We start from the raw sequence: 27,104 nt of genomic DNA, 5'->3' as shown, positions 1-27,104 counted from the left end.
CCCAAGCAGAAGGCTCAGGCAGCTGGATCTAGGCTCTCTTTAAGAGTTTCCCCAAACTCTCCCAGCTTTGCATCCCTCTGGATAATCGAGAAAATAAGGCAGGCCAGGACTGTGGTCCAGTTTCTGGCACCTCCTTAAAACTCACCTGTTTGCCCAGGTGTTGGCGGGCTAGTGGTCCATCATTTGGTCACGGTGTATTATAGTATTTTACATTTGCACACCTATGGATTTTTTCTATGCCATTCCAACCAACCAATGTGTACAGATACGTATCACCTTTGGGGAAATTGCTTGCAAAAAATCTGTATATTTGTCAAAACTGCATCTGAAGATGAGTTTATGAGATGAAATTTAAACAAAAATTCTGATGAATTTTTATGAGTACAGACGTACCTTGGAAGTCGAACGGAATCCATTCCAGAAGTCTGTTCAACTTCTGTAAAGTTCAGAAACCAAGGCACAGCTTCCGATTGGTTCCGATTGGGCAGGCACGGAAGCTGTGCCAGACGTTTGGCTTCCAAAAAAACGTTCAAAAACCAGAGCACTCACTTCTGGTTTTTGATCATTCAGGAGCCAGAACGTTTGACTCCCAAGGCATTTGGGAGCCAAGGCACGACTGTTTTGTTGTTTTGTGGTGAAGAAGCAAAATGTTATGGATATGTGGAAAACAGAATTGAAGATTGGAAAAAGAAGGAAGTGGGAGAAATTGGACCTGACAGATTCTTCAGACCACAAACCTTTTCCCCAACTCCACCTTTTCTGAGTAGCTTTTGACTTACCTCCTTAATTGTCCTTCCCAACTGTAGCCCACAAGCCATTTTAAAACTAATTTCAACCCAATGTCCACAGAGCTGCCATGTTTTCTAATTTTCCTAAAATCAGGGGAAAGATTTTTATCACGTTAAAATATCGCTTTTCAAGGAAAAACCCAACGAGTTTTTCATCAAAATAATAAATGTCCTGGGTTGCCATGTTAGATTGTAAGGTCATTGCTCGGTACATATCTATTTTGCCTATGACTATGTGCTGATGGGACTGTATAAGTAAATTTACATTAACTTTCTGCAGGGAAATTGCTGGAGGAATGAAAACACCACATTCCCAAGGCTGGCTAGACTAGTTATGCATTTTTTTTTTCTGGAGAGCAACCAGTTTCTTTTCATCTTTAAGTACTGGCCATTGTATTGATATCTTGTAGACACTTCCCATTAAGGCCTCTTATTTTCATATCCACATGTCTTGTTTCCCTTCACTTATGCATGTCAAAAGGTATCAGGGAGCTATTATTTAAAATTAGGAGCCAAGAATGGTTCATTTAAATCTTTAAATGCCACTCAGGTGTCCTGATAAGATGGGTCTTGAGACTCTAGAAGCAGCCTCTCCCAGCTTGATGCTCTCCAGATCTTTTGGATTACAACCTCCATCAATCCTGACCACTGGTTGATGAGAGTTGAAGCCCCAAGTATCTGGAAGGCACCAGGTTGCTGAAGGCTGGTCCCCCCCCCCCCAAGTCCTTCCGCTGCCCTTCCCAAAGGCTGGTAAGGAGGCACCTGGTTTTGAGAAAGAGACGTGAGGGCTCTGGCAGGGTCCTAGATCTCCCCCAGCTCCTTCCCAAAGCTGGGAAAGCACTAACTAGGCTCTAGGAAGGAGGAAGGAGGACTCTCAGAGCCTGTCAGAGCCTCACACCTTCTTCTGGGAGCCCAGCACCTCATTTACCAGGCTTTGAGAAGGCGCCCCCTCAGCTCAGTGCCCAGTTCCTGCACATCTCTTGCACAGGCCTAAATCCACCCCTGCAAGGAGGAAGAATGAGTAAATCAGGTGGTCCTTTCTCTGAATTCTCAGCCTACATACAGTGAATACTCACACCCAGATCTGATTCTGAGCTGAAGAGAAGGGAACAGAGGAGTTGCAACCTGGTTCTGTGTTGGAAAGCAAATGGGGTTTCAAGAAATGGCAGAGTGAAGGACCTTCTGACTTCATGACCCACTACACCAGGGATAGGGAAACTCCGGGCCTCTCCACCTGGCCCTTGCTCTCTTTCCAGGCCACCCCCCACCTCCAAGCCCTGCTTTCCACCATCCTTGGTTGTGGTTGTTTTGCCTGGCTGCAATGAATCATTGTACTCTGGCGGTGCTTCTTGCCTGCTTGGCTGGAGGACATAGAGGGGTGTTCAAGTGTGTGTGGAAGCCAGCCTACTTTAGAAAGGTAAATTTATTTATTTTATTTTTATTTTTAAAATTTCTATACCACTTTATATTTTTAAGAAAAACTTCAGAGTGGTTTACAGCATATTAAATCAATAAAACATAAATAAAACAATCTGAAGAAAGTCAAATATAGAGTATACAGCCAAAGCAATGTAACAGAAAACTAAAATATTATCTTAAAGATTTCAAAATAAAACATTACAAAGGAGGTCAACTACAGAATACATATTTAACATAGTAGGGCTGGTGAGTCAGGGCCCTGCCCCCTAGGCCACGTGGAAAGGGCCTTGCAGGGAGCAGCCTTCAGGCCCCACAGCTGGGCGATGTTCCTCTGGCCTCATGAGGAGCCTATAAAACTGTGCAAATAAAACTCGTATTTACTGCCCTGCCCACTTTTGCCTTGCCCACCACTGGCATGGGGCTCCTGGAAAGTTGCCCAGAATGGTAACTAGCTCTTGGGCTGAAATATGTGCCCTACACGTGGGCTAAATACACTCTGCAGGAAAGGGAGTAGAACAGACACACTCCTATTCATACTGATGCATAAAGGAACATGCTTGAGGCTTCTCCCAAGGCTTTGTGAGCATTTTCTGTGTCAGTTAACCTCACCTTCTTTTTCACCAGCCCTGTGGATAGAGTCCCAAGGGGGCTCTCATCCATGCACCCTTCCCTGGGGCTTGCTTTGGACTGGTCTAAGATGCCTGTCACATCCATCTTCGGGATGTGTGCGTAAGCTGCTCTATCCCTGCCCCCTCCACCAGCTGCCAGCTGAGCGCCAGTTTGGCTTCCCCACTGGGGACCTTTGTGAAACTGTGATTTGAAGGATTCCCACTAAATCAGGTCATGACACAGTCCCTCAGCCACACATTGGTGCTGGCATTTGCTATTCATGGAGTCTGTATTTATAGAGACGTGGGTGTGTGGCCTGCATGGGCACAAGTGATGCTGGGGCTGCAGATGCAGTTCTGCTGGCACAAGAACTGGCATGCTTGCCTTGGTGCAGGGAGAACCCGTTTCATCCCACTGAGGGTCAGGAGCTACTGTGGCTGAGAGAGGGGGACCCTCAATTCTCTGTGCAGCCACCCTGTGTAAGCCTTCAAAGCTACCAGAATGGAGCAAATGTTGTTGTTGTTGTTTAGTCGTTCAGTCGTGTCCAACTCTTCGTGACCCCATGCACCAGAGCACGCAGGCACTCCTGTCTTCCACTGCCTCCCGCAGTTTGGTCAAACTCATGCTTGTAGCTTCGAGAACACTGTCCAACCATCTCGTCCTCTGTCGTCCCCCTTTGGAGCAAATACCACTCTCTAAATCTTGCCTTTGGGAGCCTCAAACCTCTTGCTTTTCTAAATGGAGAACAGAGAGGGGCACACGAGTCTACTGTGCAAAGGTAAAGTTTGCGTCCATTGCTGCTCTCACTTTTGCCTCAGGCCTTGCCTACTAGCAGCACACAAGTGCATGCATGTACTGTACACAGAATCCCAGAGGAGGAGTTCACATATTCCTGAAATGAATGTGCACGCATGTCACTTTCTGAGCAGGACAATATACCATACTCCTGAAATCAAGTCATTAATTTGTACTCCTCAAATGAATTCAGCCTGAAACTAATCTGAAACACGCATGCATACTTAACTGACTGAGTGTGGTTTGGTTGCGTGCGGTCCTCTTGCTGCTTCTCCTGTGAGCAGGTGAGTGAGCAGAGACAGAGAGCTCACTTCCTGGCAACCTGAGCTCTGTGCATGTTTTTTGCTTGTCCCCCCCCCCCTCAGATGGTGAAGGCGACTCCCTCCTGGTCTGTGTGACATGAAGAGGAAGCTCCTCTGGGGTCTTGGAGAAGAAGGATGAGGGCACAGCATTTAAAAGGAGAGGGGGGGGGAATCATCCATATTTATAATGTGATTGGCTGAAACTGGGAAAAATAGTTTGTGTGCTTGGTCTGCTGCATTTTTAGAATACATAAAACCCGGCATAGACTGAAACCCATTCATCCCATCTTTTGTTGTTCACTTTGCATCTTTAAGAAGAGCCCTTAATTCACTTAGTTCAGCATTCTACCTCCTTCCCTCTGGGTCCACCTGATGCTACTGGAAAGCCCACAAGCAGGATCTGAAAGCAATGACCCTCTTCTGCTGGTACCCCCAGCATCTGATAGTCAGTGATATTCTTCTGAACCTGGAGGATCCATTGAGCCGTCATAACTAGGATCAGTTGATAGGCTCACCCATTGTAGATCTGCTTAATCTCTTTTTAAAGCCACCTAAGCCTGTGACCTTGATCACACTGCAATTTTGAATTGTGAGAAGAAGTACTTTCTTTTGTCAATCCACTGGATGTCCTAAAGTTCCAACAGTAATCCGTTCCACACCCTGGCATCACTGCATCACCCTCTATCGTGTCTAGGAACAGGCAAATCAGTCAGTTTCAGCTTCTTTCAGTCCCACATTTTTTCCAACCTTAAGTTCAGTTCTCCATGTTTCCACATTAGTTTGTAATTATTACCACTGTTGTTATTTTAAGAAGTCCTTGGAAAAGCCATGAACATGTTGGTGCAAATTTCCCATTATAAGAAAATTTTTGGCAAAGCATTCCCCCCCCTACAGTTCTGTATGTTATTTTCACTAATATAGCCATTTATGTGCATGCTTTACCTTACTAGGTGCATTTTTGTACATTTTATTTGTCTGGAGAACTGGAGAATTCAGAAAAAAAATGTGAATTTCAAAGGATGGCTGTGTTTTGGTTCAGGATGAGTGAATTAGGTAGGTTTGTCTTTGAATGTTAACCAAACTGAATTTCTCTCCCATAATCAAATCATGTCCACATTTTCTACACTAAAAAGCCCCAAAGATGCAAGCTTGTGGTGGGGAATCTGTGGCACTCCAGATGTTGGACTCCACCAGCCCCAGGCAGCAAGGCCAACAGCCAGGCATTATGGGAATTGTAGTCCAGCAACCTTGGGAACACCACACATTCTGCAGTCCTGATGTAGCCTTCCTGCAAAGGGAGAGGTGCTCCAGCCTCTCCATCAATCCTGGTTTCCCCTTTCTTCAACATTTCCAGCTCTCGCAACATCTCATCCACTGACAGGAAAATGCTTTTCATGGGGAGCAACCTGATTAGGCAAGCTCTCAAGCAGTATTTCATGCAGATAATGGATGGAAAGACACAGAATCAACATTCTCTTTATTATATAGTCATCACTACATAGTAACAACAAGATAAGTCCCTCCCTGTTTCTAGTCTTAATTGTATTTTTGTGTGTGGCTTTACTGTAGCTATACGTGGGCATTTTCCTTATGCATAAGACCTACACATGAACAGGACAGAATGGGGGATGAATGCCCTGATCCGCTCCTAAATAGTGAGGGGCAGCTCCATGAGGAGGCTTTCCATTTCCACAAGTTTGAGCAGGCCTAGGGAACCTCTTTGAGTTCAGGGTCAGCCTCCCAGGGACCAGAGATGGGTCAGGCCAGAGGCAAAAGTGGGTCTAGGCCTTGCCAATCAGAAGGTCGGCGGTTCGAATCCCTGTGACGGGGTGAGCTCTCGTTGCTCGGTCTCTGCTCCTGCCTACCTAGCAGTTTGAAAGCACGTCAAAGAGCAAGTAGATAAATAGGTACCGCTCTGGCGGGAAGGTAAACGGTGTTTCCGTGCGCTGCTCTGGTTTGCCAGAAGCAGCTTAGTCATGCTGGCCACATGACCCGGAAGCTGTACGCTGGCTCCTTCGGCCAATAAAGTGAGATGAGCGCCGCAACCCCAGAGTCGTCCACAACTGGACCTAACAGCCCAGGGGTTCCTTTACCTTTACTTGTTCCTACACACACACACACACCTCATCTCCATTCGCACAACCATGAAGCATCATCCCAAGGTGGTGGGATGCACTCTGTACATGCTCATTTCCCAGGCTGAATTTGTGCATGAAAAAAAAAAGTCATTTGACTGCTTCAATTGGGGTTGGCACTACTACAGTGCCACATAATACCCATTCTGTGTCTGTCAGTATTCAGTCCTTCAGTGTAGCCACACCTGCACTTTGGAACTCCCTGCCTATTGAGATCAAGCAGGCACCTTCAGGGTACTAGTTTTGGCTGTTTAGGCATGTGTACCCAGGTGCTTTGAAAGTTAAGGACATTCTTTTACACGTGGGTTGCGAATTAATTCCTTGTTTTACATTTTTTGCAAACTGCTTCAAAGGTTGTGTGTGTGTGTGTGTGTGTGTGTGTTTTCCAATCAAGCTGTGTGTAAATTTTATGACATATATTAATATTAATAATAATTACCCAAGCCAAATCCTCCATGAATCCTGTCTCTGGGGAAGAACCGGTGTCTCTGGGGAAGTGACCGGTGCTCGCTTAGCCCGACTGTAAGTGGTCCAAGAGCTCCCCCCCACCCGCAGCCACACACCTTGCAACTTGAGGAGGGCCTGGCCTCCTTAGCAACCCTCCTTTCCCTCCCCTATAGCGGGAGGCGACCCCTCTCTCCCCCGCCTTCCGCGAGCGCCGGGCTCCGTGGGGGCTCCCGCTCCTCCTGACTCTGTCTCCCTTCCTCCCAGCGCGCGCCTGCCTGCCTGCCTGGCCAGCCCTGCCCCTCTCCCCTCCCTCGCGCCCTGATTGGCTGCGGCTCCTCCCCCCCCCCACGCTCCGCTATGCTAATCTTATGCGAGTAGTTCGGGGGCCAGTCAGCTGACGTCATCCGGCCCAGTGGCAGCCGCCGAGGGAGGGAGGAGGGAGGGAGGGCGTGCGCGCAAAGCGAGGCGAAGCCCCAGCCAAGCCAAGCCAGGCGAAGGGAGGAGAAGGGAAGCGGCGGAGGAGGAGGAGGAGGAGGGCGGGCAGGGGGGGTGGAGGGCGAGATCTGGGCTGAGCGCGGAGAGGGGGAGCCCGGGCTGGGCAGCCCCCCTCCCCCTGCTCCCGCGCGGCGCAAGCAGGCAGGAGCCGGGGCGGGGCGGGCGGGGCGGGGCAGAGCCGGCTGGGAACATCATGGCTACTCTGGCCAACGGGCTAGCGCAGCAACAACCTCCCCCCGGGCCCCCGCCCCCGCCGCCGCCGCCTCCTCCTCCGCCTCCGCCGCCGCAGGCGGAGAGCACTGCCTTCAGCACCACGAACAGCTCCGGGAGGATGAACGGGCTGACGACGCCGACGCACGGCCCGGGCGGCACCATCGCCATGAAGGACCACGATGCCATCAAGCTCTTCATCGGGCAGATCCCGCGCAACCTGGAGGAGAGCGACCTCAAGCCGCTCTTCGAGGAGTTCGGCAAGATCTACGAGCTCACCGTGCTCAAGGACCGCTTCACCGGCATGCACAAAGGTAGGGAGCCCCGCCGCGCGCCGCCCTCCTCCTGCCGCGCGCCGGGTGGATCCCTTTCTCCTCCTCCCGATGCCGATGCCGCCTCGGCTACTCCCACCACGCCTGCACCCCCCCCCCCCGCTTCCCGGCCAGGCGAAAGGGCCAACAAAGGGATGGAGAGGAGGTGCTGGCCGCCGCCGAACGCCGCGTTGTGTGTGTGAGGCTGAGGGCGGGTGGAGGGCGCACAGAGAGGAGTAAGTGGACGAAGCATGCCCGTCTGGGCAGATTCACTCGAGAACCAGTCCCACGAAGCTCGGTAGGACTTGCTTCCATGTGTAAGAGTGGGTATGGGATTTGCAGTGTGTGTGTGTTTGGGGGGGGGGGATCCGTAAACAAGGAGGGAATTACACATCCTCTAAGAGAGGGAGAAGCGTACCCCCCCTTCTCCAGTACCGTCTCCCCCCCTCTCTGAACATGCACACACACACGTAATGTGTATAAAGTTGGGTCACGTGTAATGACTGGATGAGAGAGAGAGAGAGAGAGATCAGTGGAAGGATGTGCACGCATGTGCAGGAGGAAAAGGAAGACAAACACAGACACTCCCTCTCCCCCCCCCCCCCGCGAAGAAAAGATCATATTTTGCATCAGGAGGAGATTAGGACTTCTGGCAATGGCCCCTCTCTCTGCTACTTTGTTCTTCTCATTTTAAGTTATTGTGGCTACAGTCCTAAGTGCCCCTTCCTGGGAGCAAGCCCCTTTGAGTAGGGTGCGAGGGGGGGGCGGCTTTTCCCCTGACTTAGCATGCATCAGATCACACAGCATGTTAAAAGTTGGGCTGGGTGGGGGGAAAAGTAAGTGTGCATGTGTGTGTCTGCATGCAGGAGAGTGTAAGGCAGAGAGATGTGTGTCACAGTGTGAGCGAGTAAGTGTGGGAGGTGGAGACAGTGGAGGGAGATTTGTAAACAGAGACAGGAAACAGACATCTTCTGAATGGTGCTATGGTGGGGGGAGGATATGGCTGAAAGAGGCCCCAGCTCCCTGCAAACTTACTTGTTACATACAAGAGAAGGGGGCCGAGGAAAGCTGTATATGCGTGAAGGGGCTTCTATGCCATCGGAGAGGCAGATGGCACATAAGCACTCATTAGACAGGGGTGGGGAACTGGCGGTTCTCCAGATGTTGCTGGACTCCAACTCCTGGCATGGGCAATGGTCAGGGATTATTATTATTTATTGAATTTATATATGATGGGAGCTGGAGTCCAATAACATCTGGAGGGCCACAGGTTTCCCCACCCCTGGATTAGGAAATAGGTCTCAGCCTTGGCTGGAACTAGAGGAGTTAGCATACCTATAAAGGAGCTCCCTGTTTCCTTAACCCTTTGCTGAGTTAGTTGGTGTGCAAAGTTGAACTGGATGAAAAGTGTGTGTAGGTGTGTGAGTAACAATGGGGTGACAGTGCCGATGTTGCCATTAACAAGGAATATTATAGTGCTGGCACCTTGATATGAATTTTAGCAGTTGCTGGTAGCTGGACAGTTGAGCCAAAGATCTGTGGTGTAGTGGTAGACTCTGTATGGAGAGTCCATCTTGGCTCCCAGAATCAGTGTCTGTACTGTATCGTGAATCTTTAACCCAACTGCCTAGTTACCTGAAACATGCAGAAGTAACATCAAGATCCTGGCCTTATAATATTCATTGTTACTGGCAACATAACTGACAACCTCATATATCCTTCACAGATATGTATTTTATTAGCCAAGGCGTGTTATTCAATGTTACTCCAACTCAGAGTAGACCCATTGAACTTAATGGACACAGGCAACTTGGGTGCATTAATTTCAATGGTCTGCTCTGAGTAGGGCTTAGTTAACTACAACCCAAGAGGGTGTTTTGTGCTATTGTATTTCATACCCCATACTGATATGCTAGGCCCAAGGAGTACAATTCTTTGTGGCTTCGAAGTTAGAAAACGATCAAGATGGTAAAAAGTGCTCATAAAACATCACATGTGCTAACATAAATCATAACATTATTAAAGGCTCAGTATCTTGATGTTAATTTAACTTTAAGGATAGAAGTTGACAGCCATGTAGATAGAGGAAATGCCATGTATGTCCACACACACACACACACACACACCTGTTGGTGAGTTCTAGTAACAGTTGCACATGTGGGGCAGGCAAGAAATGAATGAGTGAATTTGCAGAGGAATCAAGTTTGCATCTGGATAGATGCTTCCACTTCACATTTTTTTCATATGGTAGGTTGTTCTACACTGTGTTTAGCCAACTTTTTAGAACCTAATAGTTGAAGGCTCTCTCTTGTTCTTTAAGTACTGAGATAAAACACTGTGTCATGTGTATGCCTAACATTTCTTTTGATATTAATCCCCGAGGCTGCATGCAATTAAATCTGACATCCCATACGCACTTACCTGTGAGCAAGCCCCATTAAGTGGCACTTAACTTCTGAGTAAGCATGCATAGGACTTACTCCCAATAATTGTGCGTTGGATTTTACTCTAAAGTGGTGACACCCCACATATCTAAGTCACACCGACTGATTTCATTGCCTTCAAGTAGTTATATTTAGGGCTATTGGTTCCCTGTGAAATGCAGTTCCCAGCTCTTCAGGTCGGTTGCCTTCTGGTGAGTGGGATCTGATGGTATATAAATTGTTAAGTTTCAATGCAGGCTAGAGTTGGGATTTTAGATCACATCTTGTACCAGGGCATACCAGTCTCTGCCTATTTTGAAATGTGTCCTTTCTGAATGGAAAGCAACAGCCCAGTAATGGATCCTTTTTCCGTGCTGCAGAAAAAGGAGAATGCAATATGTAGTCCACAGGAAGATTATATCTTAATTTCTAACATTTCCTAGGTAGATTCTTGGAAATGACCTTTAAAAACTGCAGGCCTTCAGTTCAAATGTATAGACAAGATGATGGAAGCAGGCAGGGATGTAGGTTAGGGCAATGAAAGACTGAAATAATATTAACATTTGGAGAGAGCTTTTTGCTCACCCCGCTCACCCCACCCCAAAGCAAGCAACCCAGTAGTCAGGCCAGTTTATCTCTGCTGCTTAACAGCAATGGAATAGGAGGTTCTTTGTCATCACAGTAAATAAATACGACTATAACATTTCAAATATCAGACCTTGAGATTGATGGAGGAAGCTGGGTTGGATGCGAGAGTTTCTAGGAAGCGACATGAAATTTGACTTAAATATGATGGGAAGTCACTTGTGAAAATTGTCAGGTGCACCAATATTCTTTATGCATTAGCATGTTGAAAAGTCTCCAATGCTTCTTGCATTGCTGATTAACTCTTCCGACACTCTCTAATCCAGCACCCTATGGAAGGATAGCAGTTGTGTATCCTCTCCCATTTCCATTTATACCTATACTGAAGTCTATACTTCAAACTGCTTGAATTATTTTCTTTTTTAACCTCCTCAGCCCTGCCCTACATATTCGAAACTGTGCAGGCCAGAAAGAAAATTAAAACTCCCCTCTCCTTTTAAATACATAGACTGATCAACACAATTAAATGCCACCCTTCATCTAATTAAGGTCCTCACTAATTTTGCTCCTCTGTCCAAATATGCGTCTTTTGTGACTCTCTCGTTCACAAAGGCAAGTCAGTGGAATGGAAGTTTGAGGATTGTTTTGAATGAAGCACGGCTGCTGCAGCCAGGAGCAACTGTCTGCCTGCTGATGGGTCAGTCTGCATTCTCCTGGCTACGAGGCTTGCTTCCTCTCGCTCGTGAATTGCTTCTATTTGAAGGCGAGATGGTTGCACTTATTAAGAGTTATTAATACTTAATCATCTGGCAGATTTAATTGTGCCAATATTAAAAATGCATCAATGTCAAATTTTGTTCATTAAATATTTACATTTTTGAAGGGAAACTGTTTTGCTGCTGTTTTAATATCGTTTTAGGAAGATTTATATAGGATCTATTATTTAAAAAACAAAACAAAGAAAAAAACACCTAATAATGTGGATCATATGCTGCAGACCGAGTGGAATTGTTGCTCCTGTGTTACAAAAAGGCTAGCAAAGTACCCACGTTTGGATTTGTTTCCATCAACAAGAGGGGCAGCTAGAGTTTCTGCCTGGGCTGCTACATTTTCACAGCAGCTTTGCAAAGCCGCGCCATGAATATTACGGGCAAGAAAGCAAAACAAAATCTGTGCAAACCTTATATTCGTGGCAATGCGGACTTGCAAACCTTTAATCGAGCTCCTCCTGGGAGTAAGAGCTCATGAGGGTGAGTCAGTGTTGAGCAGTCTTCCCCCTCCAAGCCTTTTGATTCACAGCCTGCAGTGTGTGCTAAGGAGGGAGAGCATTTAGGAGTGTAACACACACACACAGACACCTCAGCAGTCCCATGAAAATTCCACAGAACTACTCACAGCGTAAGGTGCTAGTAGACACCTCTGATTCAACCGAGGAGAGATTAGGACAAATGATAGTTCCATGCCGGCTGTGGATGGAAGAGAAATTTGATTCAGTTTGCATTTAATTCACACTTTTCTGAAACAATATGTAAGCTGAAACACAGCCATCCCTTGAAACTCACGCGTCTAATTTTGCAGTGCAGTTTTCCACCTAAGTAACATGTACAAAAATAAATTTACTAGTGTAAAACATGCATATTAATGCATATTTTAGTGAAAATAACATACAAAAATTGCATGGCATTAGGTAAAATTGTTTTGCAAAATGTTAGGCAAAATTGCAAGTGCATTTTAGGAGAAATTTGTACCAAAATGCTAATGATTTTTCATGAGAAGCTTTTCTAAAAAAAGATTTATTTTTTTAAAATCACAAACTGGTGGGGAAATGTGGAGAACTGAAGACTGTAAAAATGAGAAGCTGAGAGCAACAAAAAAATTCCACATTTGTCCATCTCAAGTGCTAGCTCCATGTTTTTGTTTTGTTTTGAGGGCTGGGGAACCATCCTGCAAGATGCTTCCAACTGGCCCCATCCTTCTTCTCCTCTCTCATCACCCACTTGTTCTCCCTCTGCCTCTGGGCCCAATTGCTACCACTGCCTTAAGGGAAAGGAAAGTGAATTCGCAGGCAGCGGCTGATGCTGTTCCCAGCCCCCTTTGCTGCCAAAGGCCAGAGGCTGGTTTGCAAGCCAGACTCCAGCAATGGCAGGAAAAGCAGCGGCAAAGCCTTGAAAGGGGACCCGGGGGGGGGGTCAGCTGGGGGCCCATGCCCTGTCTGGCCTATAGAAGTAAAGAGTGTGTTAGTTCATGTCCATATGCATTTCTAGAATTTCTCCTTATATTACTTGATAAATTTGCCTGTACATGCTTAGGCACATGCAACACTTAAAAAAGAAAGTTATCTTGCCATCATGCAGATTGGGGGTGTGTGACCTACATTGCTGGGCCCAAGACATTTCACTGCTGGGAGCAGAGCCCAGAAGGTGGCTTGTTAGAGACATCACTTTATAAAGTCTTGCAGGACCGTTCAGACACCAATTCCCTCTTTCATCAATTGCTGTCCACCAGTTGTGGTGTGTGATGCAGGTTGTTTCATCATGCTATATGGGGTGGGGTGGGCTCTGGAGATGTTTAAGGTTAAGATTTCATTTTAAAGTCATTATTATTATTAATCCAGCCTTCATCCATAGATCTCAGGGTTCAGAGCATAAAAATACAAGATTAAAGCACAAAATACATAGTGAGAACAAGAACAAAACAATACCCCCCCCCCCAGCCCTCCCACAAATGCATTTTAAATTATATGGGATGTTAGTCAGCCAAAAGCCTGGTTAAAGGGGAACATTTTCCTTCCTCCCATTCCTCCTTCTGAATGCTGAACAGTGCAGGGCTTTGGGAAGCGATATTCCCCAGCATGTTCCTCTTGACATTCAGTGCAAGTGGTATTGCCCAGGTGAGTTCCTCTGTGCAGTCTTTGGCAAAGTAGCTGGCCAACACTGCTTTTCTCCTTGGAGGTCATAGGAGCCAACTCCTAGGGGCCAAGCTCCCTTCAGCACACTCCCCATGAAAAATTCGAGGGGGCCAGCCCCCACAAAGTTGATGAGCATTGTGATTCAAATGGTGTGCATGACCATGTTAGGCTCAGTAAATTTCATTGTACACAGGTTGTACATTGACAATAAAGGTGCTATTATTATTATTATTATTATTATTAATTGCTTATACAATACAATACATTTTTATTTATACCCCACCCTTCCCGGTTCAGAAAACCGGGCTCAGGGCAGCTAACAACAAATTTAAAACACTTAATTGTGGGACTTAAAAATGGGACTTGCTTACATATTCCCTCTCTTTTATGCAGGTCAGGGATTACCAGCCCCCCCCCATATTTATTCAAGTTGGCAGTCCTGTTGCAGGTCCTTGATATTAAAAAGAAAGTTGTGACTTTAACTCCCAAATAGCATCATCACTGCTCATTTTCGGTGTGTGGGACAAGTAAAATGTTTTAAATTTGTTTGAACTCGTTTTAATATTTTCACTTCTAAATGGTTGGAACCTCATGGTGAAGGATGGATGAGTAAACTAATAAATAGTGAGTTGTCTCCAACCAACTAAGTTAGTCAGTCCCATTAATTTCAGTGGGTCTACTCTGAGTATGATTAACACTGGATGCAAAACAACAACAACAACGTAGATCAGAGAGTATCATAGGCAGTGAGTGCTGAACTTGTCCATTCGAGTATGTTGGACACCTGTCAACTCCTTTTGCAGTGGGTGATCAAGGCTGGACTTTGGGATTTCACTTACGTCTTGTCCCCTAAGGAATTCTGGCCTAGTTAGGGCGGTCTGTCCTTGAAGGCTGATGAACCTAGATGGCTTCCAGACTGGTTGGGCTAGCTGTCTTATTACAGGGGCTGCCTGCTGGTTGCAGGAGTGACCAGAGCAGCAAATGTGAATTCTTCCTTTGCCCCATAGGCTAGTCTCCACCTCTCTCTATCCTTCATCCAGACAATGGTCCAGGAGGCATTATCACAGCTCAAGGACACATTCCAGCCAGGCATAAACACTCAGGGTGAGGTTCAGTCCAGATGACAGTATCCTTTTGGATCACCTCTGTGGATTGATGGTGGTGAGCAGGAATGCGGAGAAGCTTCTCTCACTGAGTGGTGTCAGAATGGGGGGATGGGTTCTTGCTTTCCCCCATGGGAATTATTCCATGGGGTTCTGTGCTTGTTTCATGGCTTTATGGTGGTTAGAAGTAATGTTGTGATTGGCCACAAAGTGCCCCTCATATGCCAATGATGCCCAGCTCTATTTCTCCTTTTTTTCCCTAGCCAGGTGAGGCAACTAGGTCTCTGAATGACTACTCGAACTGTTCCAGAAAGTGGCAGCTCATTTGTTGCCTGCAGCTAGCCATGTGGAACATAGAGAATCACTTCTAAAAGACCTTCACTTGCTCTCATTTCGTTTCCAGGTTGAATTCAAAGTGCCAGTGTGGATCTTTATAGCCAAAAGCCCAGTACCAAGGGTGAGACCCTTCAGATGTTGGACTCCAAATTCCATCAGCTCCAGCCAGCATGGCCAGTGGTCAGGGATGGTGGAAGTTGGCTACCAATAGCATCTGGAGGGCACTATTCTGGTCATCCTTGCTTTTGGAGGGGGAAGGGCCATGGCTCAGTGGTAGAGCACCTGCTTTGCATGCAGAAGGTCCCAGGTTCAGTCCTAGCATTTCAAGGCTGGACTGGGAGAGACTCTCTTCCTAGAACCCTGGAGAGTGACTGCCAGGGTAGCAAAACTGAGCTAGATGGACCAGGGTCTGTATCAGTAGAATGCAGCTTCCTGTATTCCTATTCCTATAGGTCCCATCACAGGGATGGGGAAGTAGTGGCCCTCCAGATGTTGTTGGATTCCAACTCACATCAGCCCCAGCCAGCATGGCCAGTGTCAGGGGCTGGCCGGAAGAAGACAAGTGGTGGGAGCACCCCAGGGAGGACACAAAAGACGGCAACTTAGATCCTGGATGGTGATTGTGGGACACTGAAGAGCAGTCTGGGGAAGGGAAGAGCTGTGAGGTCTTAGAAGCAGGGGGGTTGAGTGATCAATGGGATCAGAAGGAGGACGGCCTTTTGGCACAGGGTTAGAGGCTGAGAGTCACAGTGTGAGTGCAAACTCAGACAGAGAGGAGTCAGAGGTTGTCCCGGCTACTCAGCAGCAGGGCAGTCCCAGTCCTCCTGGCTCTCCTTCCCCTCGGACACCCTGCTTGAGGAGAGTTAGGCCCAGAGAAGGAGCTCACCCCCTTGACACAGCCTTCATCTGCTTGGGAGGGATCCATAGTGAGAGGCTAGGGCGGGGAGGGGTGGTTTTGGTCAGTTTCAGCAATGTCTGAGCTCGATTAAGGTGAACCAGAGGACTCTACTGTGTTTTTATTTTGTGTTAATTAAAAGCTAATTGCATCCTGGGCCTCCCATGTTTCCCTGCCCTGTGGTTGACCTGGGCACACTTGGCAGCTCCTTGACAGCCAATAGCCAGGGATGATGGGAACTGTAGTTTAACAGGATCAGGAGGGTACCAGATTGGCTATCCTTGCATTCCCGGGTTATCTTATTACAGCTAGATAATGCATGTGAATGGCTTTGAACTCTTGAAAGTGTTATACAAATGTAAGGTGGTAGTAATAATAATGATATCTATTATTAGCAAAGATGTGAGGAAATGTCTCTCTCAATAGTTACACAGGAATGCACGCACATCTTTGAGAGCATGAGAGACAGTATGTACTTTCTTGCAAGGGGTTGGACCAAATGGCCATCGTGGTACCTTCCAACTCTTTAATTCTATGCCTAAATGTGACTGAAAGCATCACTGAGAGAATTTTTATTTACCGTAATCAATGGATTTCTGCCCCCAACATTCCATCAATTGGTCTTCAGAGGAGTTTATGGACGAGTGTTCATGGCTTGAGCATTAAGTCAGGACAAAGATCAAAAGGAAGCCACAAGCACCAATGACACAACAAGTGACAACAAGCTTGACAGCCAGCTATTAGTAATAATCAAGCAATTCCATATTGCATCCCATTGAAAGCTCAGGAAAATGGGACAGATTTCAAGTACAGCTTAAAGAAAATAGCAGAGTAGGTGCTGCCAAATGCATTTGGGGAGGGTATGCCATATTCAAGGTCTCACCACAGAAAAGGCCCTGCCCTCTGTTGGCCACCCACTATTTCTGGGGGTGAAGGCAAACGACATAGCACCCTGACTGATGATCTCAGCAAATGGACATGTTTACATGTGAGAAGGTGGTCTTCAGAACCCATACCTGCTTGTGTGTGTTGTGTGTTCCAGTTTAAGGAGCAAAAGGGATGTGCAGGTGACAAATGCTTCAGCTTCCTGCCAGCAGCTTGCCACCCAAGATGATATTTAGCAAAAACAGAAGGAGCTGCCTTATACTGAGTTAGACCATTGGTCCATCTCGTTTACCATTATCTACCTTGACTGGCAGTGGCTTTCTAGCATTTCAGATAGAAGACCTTCCCCTGGCTGAACTAAAGATGCTGGGGATTGAGCCTGGGATCTTCTGTGTGTAGGGCAGAAGCCCTGCCATTGAGGTGCACTGAGCTATCTGTGTTATCATCATTCAAATACGCATAATTCCAACCAGGCAAAAAGCGCTTGAGGAAAGAGTGGAACCATCTGCTGAGGTATGTGGCCTGGGGAGAGTCTAAAGGGCCAGGTAAAGAGGTATGGATGGAAGCATCTGGCCCCGGTCACTGGAGGTCCTCCACCCTTGCTGTAGACCCTCACATAATATGCTCCTCCAACCACAGCAACAAAAGAAAGCTACCCCTATAGCTGCTGGCATGGCAGGATGAAAATCTGATGTGCTAATCTGGAGGGCTTTTGCACTAATCCCAGTGTGTTTGCCTCTGCCTGCCGATTCCAATTAACCAGGCCCTGCTAATCCATACGAATTGCCTTAAATCAAATCCCCGCTGGGCTGCGGACTGACCTGCTGCTGGATTCCGCTCATCTCTTTGAGGCTAGGCACAGCTTCCCTGGAAAGGGAGTATCCAGCTGCTTTGCAGAGCAAGGGACATCGCAGGCGGTATTCCAGTTGTGCTGTATAAGCTTTGCCTTTCTCTCTCCACTGCAAATGAAGGTGTGGACTGGGCAAAGCCGTCCCTTGCTGAGCGTGACTGTTCTGGCACATGACTTTATGCAATAACCCTTTCCCCTCCCTTCTTCTCTCCAGGCTGTGCCTTTCTTACATACTGTGCCCGGGATTCAGCCCTCAAAGCCCAGAGTGCCCTGCATGAGCAGAAGACATTGCCTGGGGTAAGTGATGGTGTTCTTCTCTGGTGCAGGCACGACTCACCTCCTTTGGCTCAGAGTCCTGGGCTAGAATTCAGCAAGTGTTGCTCAGTGTCCATTTGGGACAGCAAGAACCCATTGCAACCGAGGGCAATCCACACTTACCTTTCCTCTATGCTTCCCAGGAATGGTCTGCACTTTAAAGCTCTGTATCCAAGCAGGGGCAAAGGAAGGCGTCGTGACACCCAGGGTGGGCGTCGCTATGTAGAGCGCATGTGCGGCGGCGACACATGCACCGTATGTAGCGACACTGCACATGCGCTGTATAGCGGTTTGCCACCGCTCCAGCACCATACGGACGGTGCCGGGATCCCTCCGTCGCCGCTACAGTCACAAGCAAAGCATCTTACACACGCAGCTCCGGCAGCACGATGGCTGCTTGTGCCGCCGCGAGCCCCTGTGGGGTGACTTCTTGTCACTCCTGCAGACGTGGAACCTGGGGCGCAACGCCCCCCCCCGTTGTGATGCCACTGTATCCAAGCACCCCACCCCTTTTTGTTTTTGCTGTGGAGCTTTCCCTGCAGAAACCCACTCTTTAAATTTCAATGGCAATCCACAGGTAGCGCCTTCTGCTGTTTGTTCTGATTCGGCTTTGAAGAGTGGGTTTTCATGGGGAAGCTCCTGAATTGTGGGGAAGGGTGCTTGGACATGAAGCATTAAAATGTGGGCCAAATCCTGGAAAGAGCGTGGCAGAAAGTAAGTGTCATTAAGCCCCTAGTGAGTCCTGTAGCTTTCAATATGGAGGGTGTCATCCTAAGTATGTTTTGGGCTGGATGGATCTGTCCTCTTCTGCTCTGTGTCAGTTCCGCACATGCTCAGCCAAGTCTATTAAACTGCACCCAAACCGACTGTGTTTAAATGTTTGTACGCACTTTTTGTAAGATGCATTTTGCATGCATTCCCTCCAAATGCATGCATTTTATTCAATGCCTTTCTATGCATTTCCCCCTAAAATATGCATTTCCCCTATAAGATACTCACATTTTTGGAACCAAAACAGCATTCTGAAATTCAGAGCAGTGCCCAGTGCCACTGTTACCTGCATTCCGATCTGCATATAAATCTAAGAGCTTCAAATAAGGTCAATTTGCTTTAAAATGCAGACTCAATGAAACTCTCCTCCATTGCTCACAGGGAGTAAATCCTCTTGAGTGTAATAGGACTTACTTCTGAGTAGCGTTTAGGATTTTGCTGTAAGAGCTTTAAGGGGGCATAAGCTTCCATGAATTGAAGACACAAAATTCTGCATTTTGAACCCACAAAAGCTTATGCCACCATAAATGTTCATCCTTAAGAGGCCTTTGGGTTGTCTACATTCCACTGACAAAATGTCTTGCACCAGCAGTACATTGTGTTGCTGGTAACTTTGCTGTGCAAATCTGTTGTGCAATGAGTTGCCACTAGCACCCCTACTATGTTGGGTCTCTCTGCGGGGATCATTAAAGCTCACTTGTCTGTGAGCATCAGAGCTCCTGCCCTGGTCGGAAGAGAACACTGGGCACAGCCCTTTCTTTCTCTTTATTCTACGGGAGTGTTGCATATTTTGAGAAATGGATAAGGAATAATTTTAAGGGAAAAGATTTCCCTTTGGATGGTTTTTGAGGAAACAACATCAAACTTCCATCTTTGAGGTTTTCATAATCTCCCTGTGAACAGATTCTAAAACAAACTGATCAGTTTAATTGTTTAATCAGGTGTGGGACATCTGTCAGCAGGGCCTTATAGAACTAGCAGGCTTGCTTAGTTGGGTTTTGATGCTCCATGTCCTTTCTGAATTGTTTGGATAACGTGCTCTTCGCCCTTAGAGTTTTGGAGTGGCAGTAAGCAGATGAGCATCAGTTCCCAAACGTCTTCCTGAAATGTAGTGTTGGTAGGGATTTGTTTAATGTAGATGGGCGACCTTCTCCCTAAAGGCACATTTCCACATGTCTGCCTTCTGAGATCAAAATATGCATTCCATGCTCATCGAATCTCCTACCACACACAGTGCCTGCTTGCTGCTGCTTCTTTGCCATGCAGTTAGGGATGTAAGAAGGCTTCAATTTCCGTCCACTCCGTATTCGTCACATATAGCGCTGTTTCCGTTCCACTGCAGCTTGGCTTTTGACAAAAACGACATTCTTAAACTCGCTTTGGCAGAATTTTATGTAGTGGATTATATTATTAATGGTGTCATCATCACATTATTCCACACCATTCATTTCAATGCAAAGGAAATGCAGTGCAAATGTCTGTGTGTATAAGGGGCAGGTAATCTGTTCCGTATCATTTAGAAGAAGAAGAAGAGTTTGGACTTGATATCCCGCCTTTCACTCCCCTTAAGAAGTCTCAAAATGGCTAACAATCTCCTTTCCCTTCCTCCCCCACAACAAACACTCTGTGAGGTGAGTGAGGCTGAGAGATACTTCAGAGAAGTATGACTAGCCCAAGATCACCCAGCAGCTGCATGTGGAGGAGCGGGGAAGCGAACCCGGTTCACCAGATTACGAGTCCACCGCTCTTAACCACTACACCACGTTTTAGAGACCGAAAACAGCAGCAGCAATTGTGGATCAAACTGTTCTGGACTTGTGACAAATGAGTGAACATTGGCAATTTTTGCTCTCATTTCTGCCAGAATTCTCTAGCATCCTTCACTACAGATGTTGTGGGTTCTTAGTTCCTAGTTCCAAGTGGCAACAGCAACATTGCCAAAGGCTTTGCCTGTACTAGTACTGTAGTGTCGTTGCTTGTAGAGACACCACATCCTTATGCACGCCTGACACTGAGAGAACGGAGGCTGCAATCCTGTGTTGACGCGTCCTTTGAACCAGACTAAGCCTGTAATGCTTCACCTGGAAATAAGATATTAGTGACGGGGGAAGAATTCAATTCGGGATGCATTTAAAGTTGCATCTGTTAAATCCACACTTTCTGAAACAATGCATGAGCTGAAATACAGCTATCCTTTGAAATTCTTGTTCAGTTTTGTGATGCAGTTCTCCAACCCAAAAAATGTCACTAAAAATGCATCTATTAGGGGAAAGTGTGGATATTTATTAGGAGAAATTCACAATAAAATGCTGACTGATTTCTGCGGAGGACTTTTAAACATTTTTTTCTTCTTTTGCAAATTGCTGCACAATATAGAGATCTGAATTTAATATTAGAAAAAAAGCCAAGAAATGGAGAGAACCAAAATTGACAGGTTATTCCATCCCTAGTAGAGATGCATCACCTTGTATTGTTGCTCTTGTGAATATGTAACTGGTTATAGCGCCTCCCATGGCTTTGAGATACATCAAGAATCAAGTATTAGGTTACAAAATACCACACCTTCAAAGCACATTTAAAGCACACCCCCCCAAAGAATCACAGGAAGGGAAGCTTACCCCTCATGGAACTACAGTTCCCCCAACCTTAACAAACTACATTTCCCAGATTTTTTGGGCTGTGTGTGTGCTTTGAATGGGCCTTAAAGGTATATGGCAGGTTACAGACTCTGCTAACCCAGAAATAGTACCTCGGCTTAAGAACTTTGCTTCAGGATGAGAACAGAAATTGTGCTCCGGCGACGCAGCAGCAGCAGGAGGCCCCATTAGCTAAAGTGGTGCTTCAGGTTAAGAACAGTTTCAGGTTAAGAACGGACCTCTGGAACTAATTAAGTATATAACCAGAGGTACCACTGTACCTTAAAAGAGTATATTGATAGCCATCTAGCATTTTTGGTCTATTTAACTTGAAAGGATGTTGAAAAGTGTGAGGCCAGGTGAATCGAAGACCACAGGGCCAGGTTGGCTGCAGTAAGTGATTTAGAGATAGGATGATCCATTAAGAAGAAGGAGATAGGGTTCCCACTCCTCTAGTAGATTGGTAGTAGAGGATAAAGTCAGATGAACCCAAAATGGCAAGAGCAGATAGGTTGGAGTCAGTGATCCAGAGACATGGTGACCTGATGGAAAAGAAGACTCCTGCACCTTTAATAGTTTAGCAGAAGAAAGGATTTTAGCAAGTGTGGCAGGTTTTGTTATGGTACAATGATAATAGAGTTGGAAGGGCCATGTAGTTCAAATCCCTTTGCAATGCATGATGGGAATTGTAGTCCAGCAACACCTGGAGTGACACAAATTAGCTGTCCACCCCTTATCTGATTATTACTGCCACCCAAATGCTCCAAGCCTGTGTCCTGTGAAATAGCTTTGGCCAGAAAGGGTAGGTTCGGACGTTCAAAGCAAGCACAGAGAAAGCACGGAATTTGACAAAGAATCTACATTCCTGGGAATCTCGGCTTTCTTATTGTCAATCTTTTTTAAAGGAAACCACTGAAATTGTGGAGCTTTTTATATATATATATAAACACACACCAAAAACCCCACAATTTTCCAATTGACTTGCCTAAGATCCAGACAAAGTGCCACCTTTCGGAAGTTTCCCCCAGATGTCAGTTTCACCTTTGAAACCCCAGTAATGTTTGGGAAAATCTGGCTGTACGGCAAGCCCTGTTTACAGACCCAGGAAACACACAGTGCTTCTACATAATTTTTTTTAAAACATCAGGAAAATAGGATGACGAGATATATATATATATATATATATAGATATAGATATAGATATATGAGCGATTACAGGGAAGGAGGTCTTTTTCTCTCTTATAATATTAGAATTTTGACCCATATTATGCAGCTGATGATTCAGGGCACACAAAAGAGGTTACTTCTTCACACAGTACGCAGTTAAACGAGATTTGTTCTTTCAAGATATGTCAGCAGCTATAAATTTGGGTGGGTTTAAAAGCGGATTAAAGATATTCATGGAGAAGAAGACTACCAGTGGCTATTAGCCACAGTGTCTACGATACGCCTCCACTATTCGAGGCAGTATGCCTCTGAATACTAGTTGCTGGAATTCACAGCTGGGTAGAGAACTGTTTTGCTCATGTCTTATCGGCATCTGGCTGGCCACTGGGAGAACAGGAAGCTGGAATAGATGGGACTTTGACCTGGGCTGTTCTTATGTTCTCTTCCACACGACAAGCAGAAGCAAAACAATATGCAAATTGGCTTCATTTGCATAATTTACTCAGATAACATAATCCAGTTTTTCTTTTTCTTTTAAATCAACTTTCTTTGGGGTGTTGCTTGGATTATGTTGGTGCATAATTCTGATTTGATCAGTTTTCTTTTGGGGAGGGTACACAGCACTGACAGTGGCACCTGCTTACCGTATTTTTCGCCCTATAGGGCGCACCAGCCCATAGGGCGCGCCTAGTTTTTTTTTTTGGGGGGGGGAATAAAGAAAAAAAATTATTTCCCTCCCAGGCGCGGGGCTGGGGCGGGGGAAGCCCGAGCTTCCCCCAACCCCAGCCCCCAGAACAGGCTGCTATCCGCAAGCCTTGGGAGCCCGGCAGGAACTCACACCGGGCTCTCCAGGCTTGCAAATATCTGCCCGAAGCCCGGGGGGCTGCTCTGCGCACCCCAGGCTTCGGGATGCAGGCTGCTATCCGCAAACCTAGGGAGCCCGGTGGGAACTCCCGCAGGCTCCCAAGGTTTGCGGATAGCTTCCTGAAGCCTGGAGAGCGAGAGGGGTCAGTGCACACCGACCCCTCTCGCTCTCCAGGCTTCAGCGAAAGCCTGCATTCGCCCCATAGGACGCACACACATTTCCCCTTCATTTTTGGAGGGGGAAAAGTGTGTCCTATAGGGCGAAAAATACAGTATATGTTTCTGTAACTGTATATCGACGGCACCCTTCAGGTTTTAGAATCTGCCAATGAGGTATCATGCCCTAGGTTCCACCCCCTAGATCCAATTGCTCTCTCTCTCCAGTTGACCAAGCAAATGCTGGCAATGGGGAATGCAACTTATGTAGCCAGAATGACACATGGGGAGAAGGTGATGGAAACATGTTCTTCTCCACCCACAACAACTCGCTTCCTCCCATCCAGTTCTTTTCTGAAGTAGAGTTGTATACCTCTTCAGGGGCACCCTGCGTAGTTTGTTTCTATTTAATTTTAGCATGAGAAGGAAGATCTCGGCTAGAATATTGTTTGGATAGCTGACTTAAGTCCCCTGGCATCCATACCTGCTGTTCTCCTGCCAGGCCTTCTGTCATCTCTCTACTCCACCAACATGCTATCCCCACCATCAAAATTGTGCTATAAAATTCAGTGGTGGTAAAACAAAATCAGTTCTGGGAATGTAATTTTTTTTTTAAAAAAAAAAATGCACACACACCATATTTTGTTTTGCGATAAAAATATAACAGCCAAAAGGAAGAAACTGCAAGTAACATAAGGACCAAACAAGATCAATAATGAGGGGGGAAAGAGGAACGTCCATCATCGCCCACAGATTATGAGCCTCGTGTATATCATGTGGACAGTTAGAGTAAAACAGCCTGAGGAGCAGAACTCTGGCCATTGAGAGAGTTTGGATGTTAGTTATGTAACTGAATCGAAGTCAGACAAAATGCAAGCATTTGCATGCAGCTGGAATATGGTTAGAGGACATCCCCTCCAACTACCCCCAAAATACAGGAATCATAATCAAAACCCTGAGCCCTCACAGCTTCTCACTTTTTCACGCAGTCCCAAATTCCAGAGGGACCTTCCTGACAGTACAGTATTTCAATGTGTTACAGGACGTTCCGATCCATTAGTCCCTCTAACGCATTTCTTAGATCTGTGCCTCCCACTCCCTTCCCCGCCACGCTCAATATGGCGCCACTTCCTGTTTTTACGAAAACCATTTCCAGATCACTAGGATGCCCCGCAGCATGTTTTTCGCTGTTTCCATGCTCCTCAGTTGGTCTCCCATAAAGAAAGTGGTGGGTGGGAGAGAAAGGAGAATAGGGCCCGTCTGCGAGACAGCTGCCATGGCTGTGAGGGGTGCTGAGGGGTTGTGGGCTCAGAAGAGCGGCCATTATGGTCACTTGGCTCCGTCTTGCTTCATTCAGTTGCTGTGTCTGCTTCCCTCCCCACCCTCAGAGGAGGAGGTGTGGAGAGGGGGGACATTGATGTAGAACACGCATCCCCAACCTCAGCCCTCCAGATGTTTTGGGACTACAACTCCCATCATCCCTAGCTAACAGGACCAGTGGGCAGGGATGATGGGAGTTGTAGTCCCAAAACATCTGCAGGGCCGAGGTTGGGAATGCCTGATGTAGAATATGTCCTTATTTTCATCTGAGGAAGGTTGGAGGGTGTGAGAAGCTTGAAGGAGTTCTACGAGAGAAGCAGAAACTATCACACAGAGCTGGGGAAGCCTTTCGGGCCTGCATTCCTTCCTGAGCCATCTTCCAGGGGTCATATGCCAGTGGTGGGTGGGGCCAGATGCAAAAGTGGGTGGAGCAATGAATGCAGTGTTTCGTTTTCGTTTTTACCTTTGTACAGCAGCTTGGTTTCTACACGGTGTTAGAAATTAGCCAGGAGTGCATTGCTCTTGGTTTGGGTCCAATTGCAACCATGTGGAGATTTCTGGGCAGCGGGTTGGTGACCACAGTTTAAAAACCTCTGCCTTAGTCCATAGTTAATGCCATTTCCATTTCCACTGCGTGTGTTTCTCCTTCTTGCATACTGGGACAAGTGAATTGTTGTAAGAGGTGAGTTACAGTCAAGCAATGTAGTTGAGATCACAGAATCACAGAATCGTAGCATTGGAAGAGACCCTGAGGGTTTTCTAGTCCAACCCCCTGGCAAATAGACATTCTGCTGTGGTGGCCGTAACCTAGATTTAGCACCTAGCTTATATATCTGAGTTTCTAACATACCTCTCTGTCCTTTGTCTGGGCAAGAGGCATTTCTGAGTTCTAAGACATATTCCAGCTCAGCAGAAATACTTCAGCAGGGTGCAAAGCAGGGCTGGTGAAAATTCTAAGCTTAAGAAAGTCTTTTCTGGCCAACACAGTATCAGCACAGGCATTCTCCTGGCCTCCTCATCCAGAGGGACCCCTCTTCTGTTCTTTCTTAGAGCCCAGAGGCAGTGGCGTAGCGTGGGTTGTCAGCACCCGGGGCAAGGCAAGTAATTTGCGCCACCTAACCCGTGGATTTGCACCCCCTAACCCTAACCCCAGATGTTGCGCCCGGTGCGGCCAGCCCCCCTGCACCCCCCAGGCTAGGCCACTGTCCAGAGGTGGCAAAGAAACTTGCCAGGGCTGCCACAATTGTGGTGCAAAGCAAGAGGATAGCACGGCTGCTGCAAGGAGGACCACGTCATGGGTTGGTGGGGAGTCCAAACGCTGGTGAGCGTGGCAGCTGGGGATTGTGGCGCTGGCAGCAGAGACATTGGCAAGGGGTGCCCATTGGCTAGACTATGCCAAGGGCACGGTACTGTGGAGTCAGGGACTGCAGAATGAAGACGCCAGATCAATAAGCAAACCAACTATTGTGAGCCTTTCCATTAAGCTACACCCAGGGAGTAAAAGAGGCTTGAGTTAGCAGAAATAGTAACATGCCCAGATTGATTGAAAAAGTTTGGGCCATGGATGCCCTGCATTTTTATGCCAGTTTAACATTTAATGCTATCCTCCAAGTAAACACTTGGGAAATGTCGCTGCATTAAGGGGTAAGGATCATTAACATATACCATTTTCTGCACTTGTGCAGAACTATGATTCCCAAGGTTGCTAAGGAAAATCCATGCAATTAAATCAATTTAGAACTAATTTGTGCTTGTAGCATAGCTCGGATCTCCCAGCTTTCTCATTGGACGCGTAGTACATTATTATTAGTTGTATTTCTAGTCTCATAATTATCATTATTAATGTACGTGCTTAAAGCCTTAAATGTCCCCAAATACCTAAAGGACTGCCTCCTTCCCAAGAGACTCTCCTGGGTGTCCGTCTTGGTTGTTCCAGCACCCTCAGAAGCTCAAGGTGTGGAGGCCCAGGGGAGGGCATTCTCTGCAACAGTCCCTAAGTCCCGGGGCTCCTTCCCCACAGAGGTACATCCCGGGGCTCCTTCCCCACAGAGGTACATCTGGCATTTTCACAATACAGCTTTCAGCAAATACTCTTTACCTTGGCTTTTGACGCTTGAAAGAGATATTTTTAGCACCCACTTTATTTCTGTGGTGCTTAAGTACTTTAAAACTGGTTTTAATATTATGTTTTATTTGCTGTAATCTGCCCTGCAACCTTAGGGCAAAGGGCGTGTAATAAATCGCCACCACCATCATAGCAGCATTGGGTGCCTAGTTGCTGAACAGTGATAACAGATTTCTTCCAATCATTGCCTCTTAAGAGGACACCAGGCATAGGAAGCAGCCTTATAATGAGTCAGGCCATTGGTTTGCCTTAGT

At 46.8% G+C, this 27,104-nt stretch overlaps 1 protein-coding gene across 7 annotated transcripts in view; it reads left to right on the top strand.

Annotated features, from left to right (window-relative positions):
• Positions 1 to 7,174: 7,174 nt before the first annotated feature.
• CELF6 (CUGBP Elav-like family member 6) overlaps positions 7,175 to 27,104 on the top strand; it is a 178,350-nt gene continuing 158,420 nt past the window's right edge. For all 7 annotated transcript variants that reach the window (XR_014150848.1, XR_014150849.1, XM_081839056.1 and 4 more), the window contains exons 1-2: positions 7,175 to 7,514; positions 17,711 to 17,793. Coding sequence is in view for 5 of the 7 variants with exons in the window: in XM_081839056.1 (XP_081695182.1) it covers positions 7,184 to 7,514; positions 17,711 to 17,793 (414 nt within the window). In the remaining 2 variants the exon portion in view is untranslated. The remainder of the gene's footprint in view (positions 7,515 to 17,710; positions 17,794 to 27,104) is intronic.

This window comes from Podarcis erhardii (genome assembly GCF_964252035.2).
Source record: "Podarcis erhardii genome assembly, chromosome: 14".
Lineage (NCBI taxonomy): Eukaryota > Metazoa > Chordata > Lepidosauria > Squamata > Lacertidae > Podarcis > Podarcis erhardii.
Note: the sequence above shows the minus strand (reverse complement) of the source record. Positions and strands in the feature narration are given on the sequence as shown.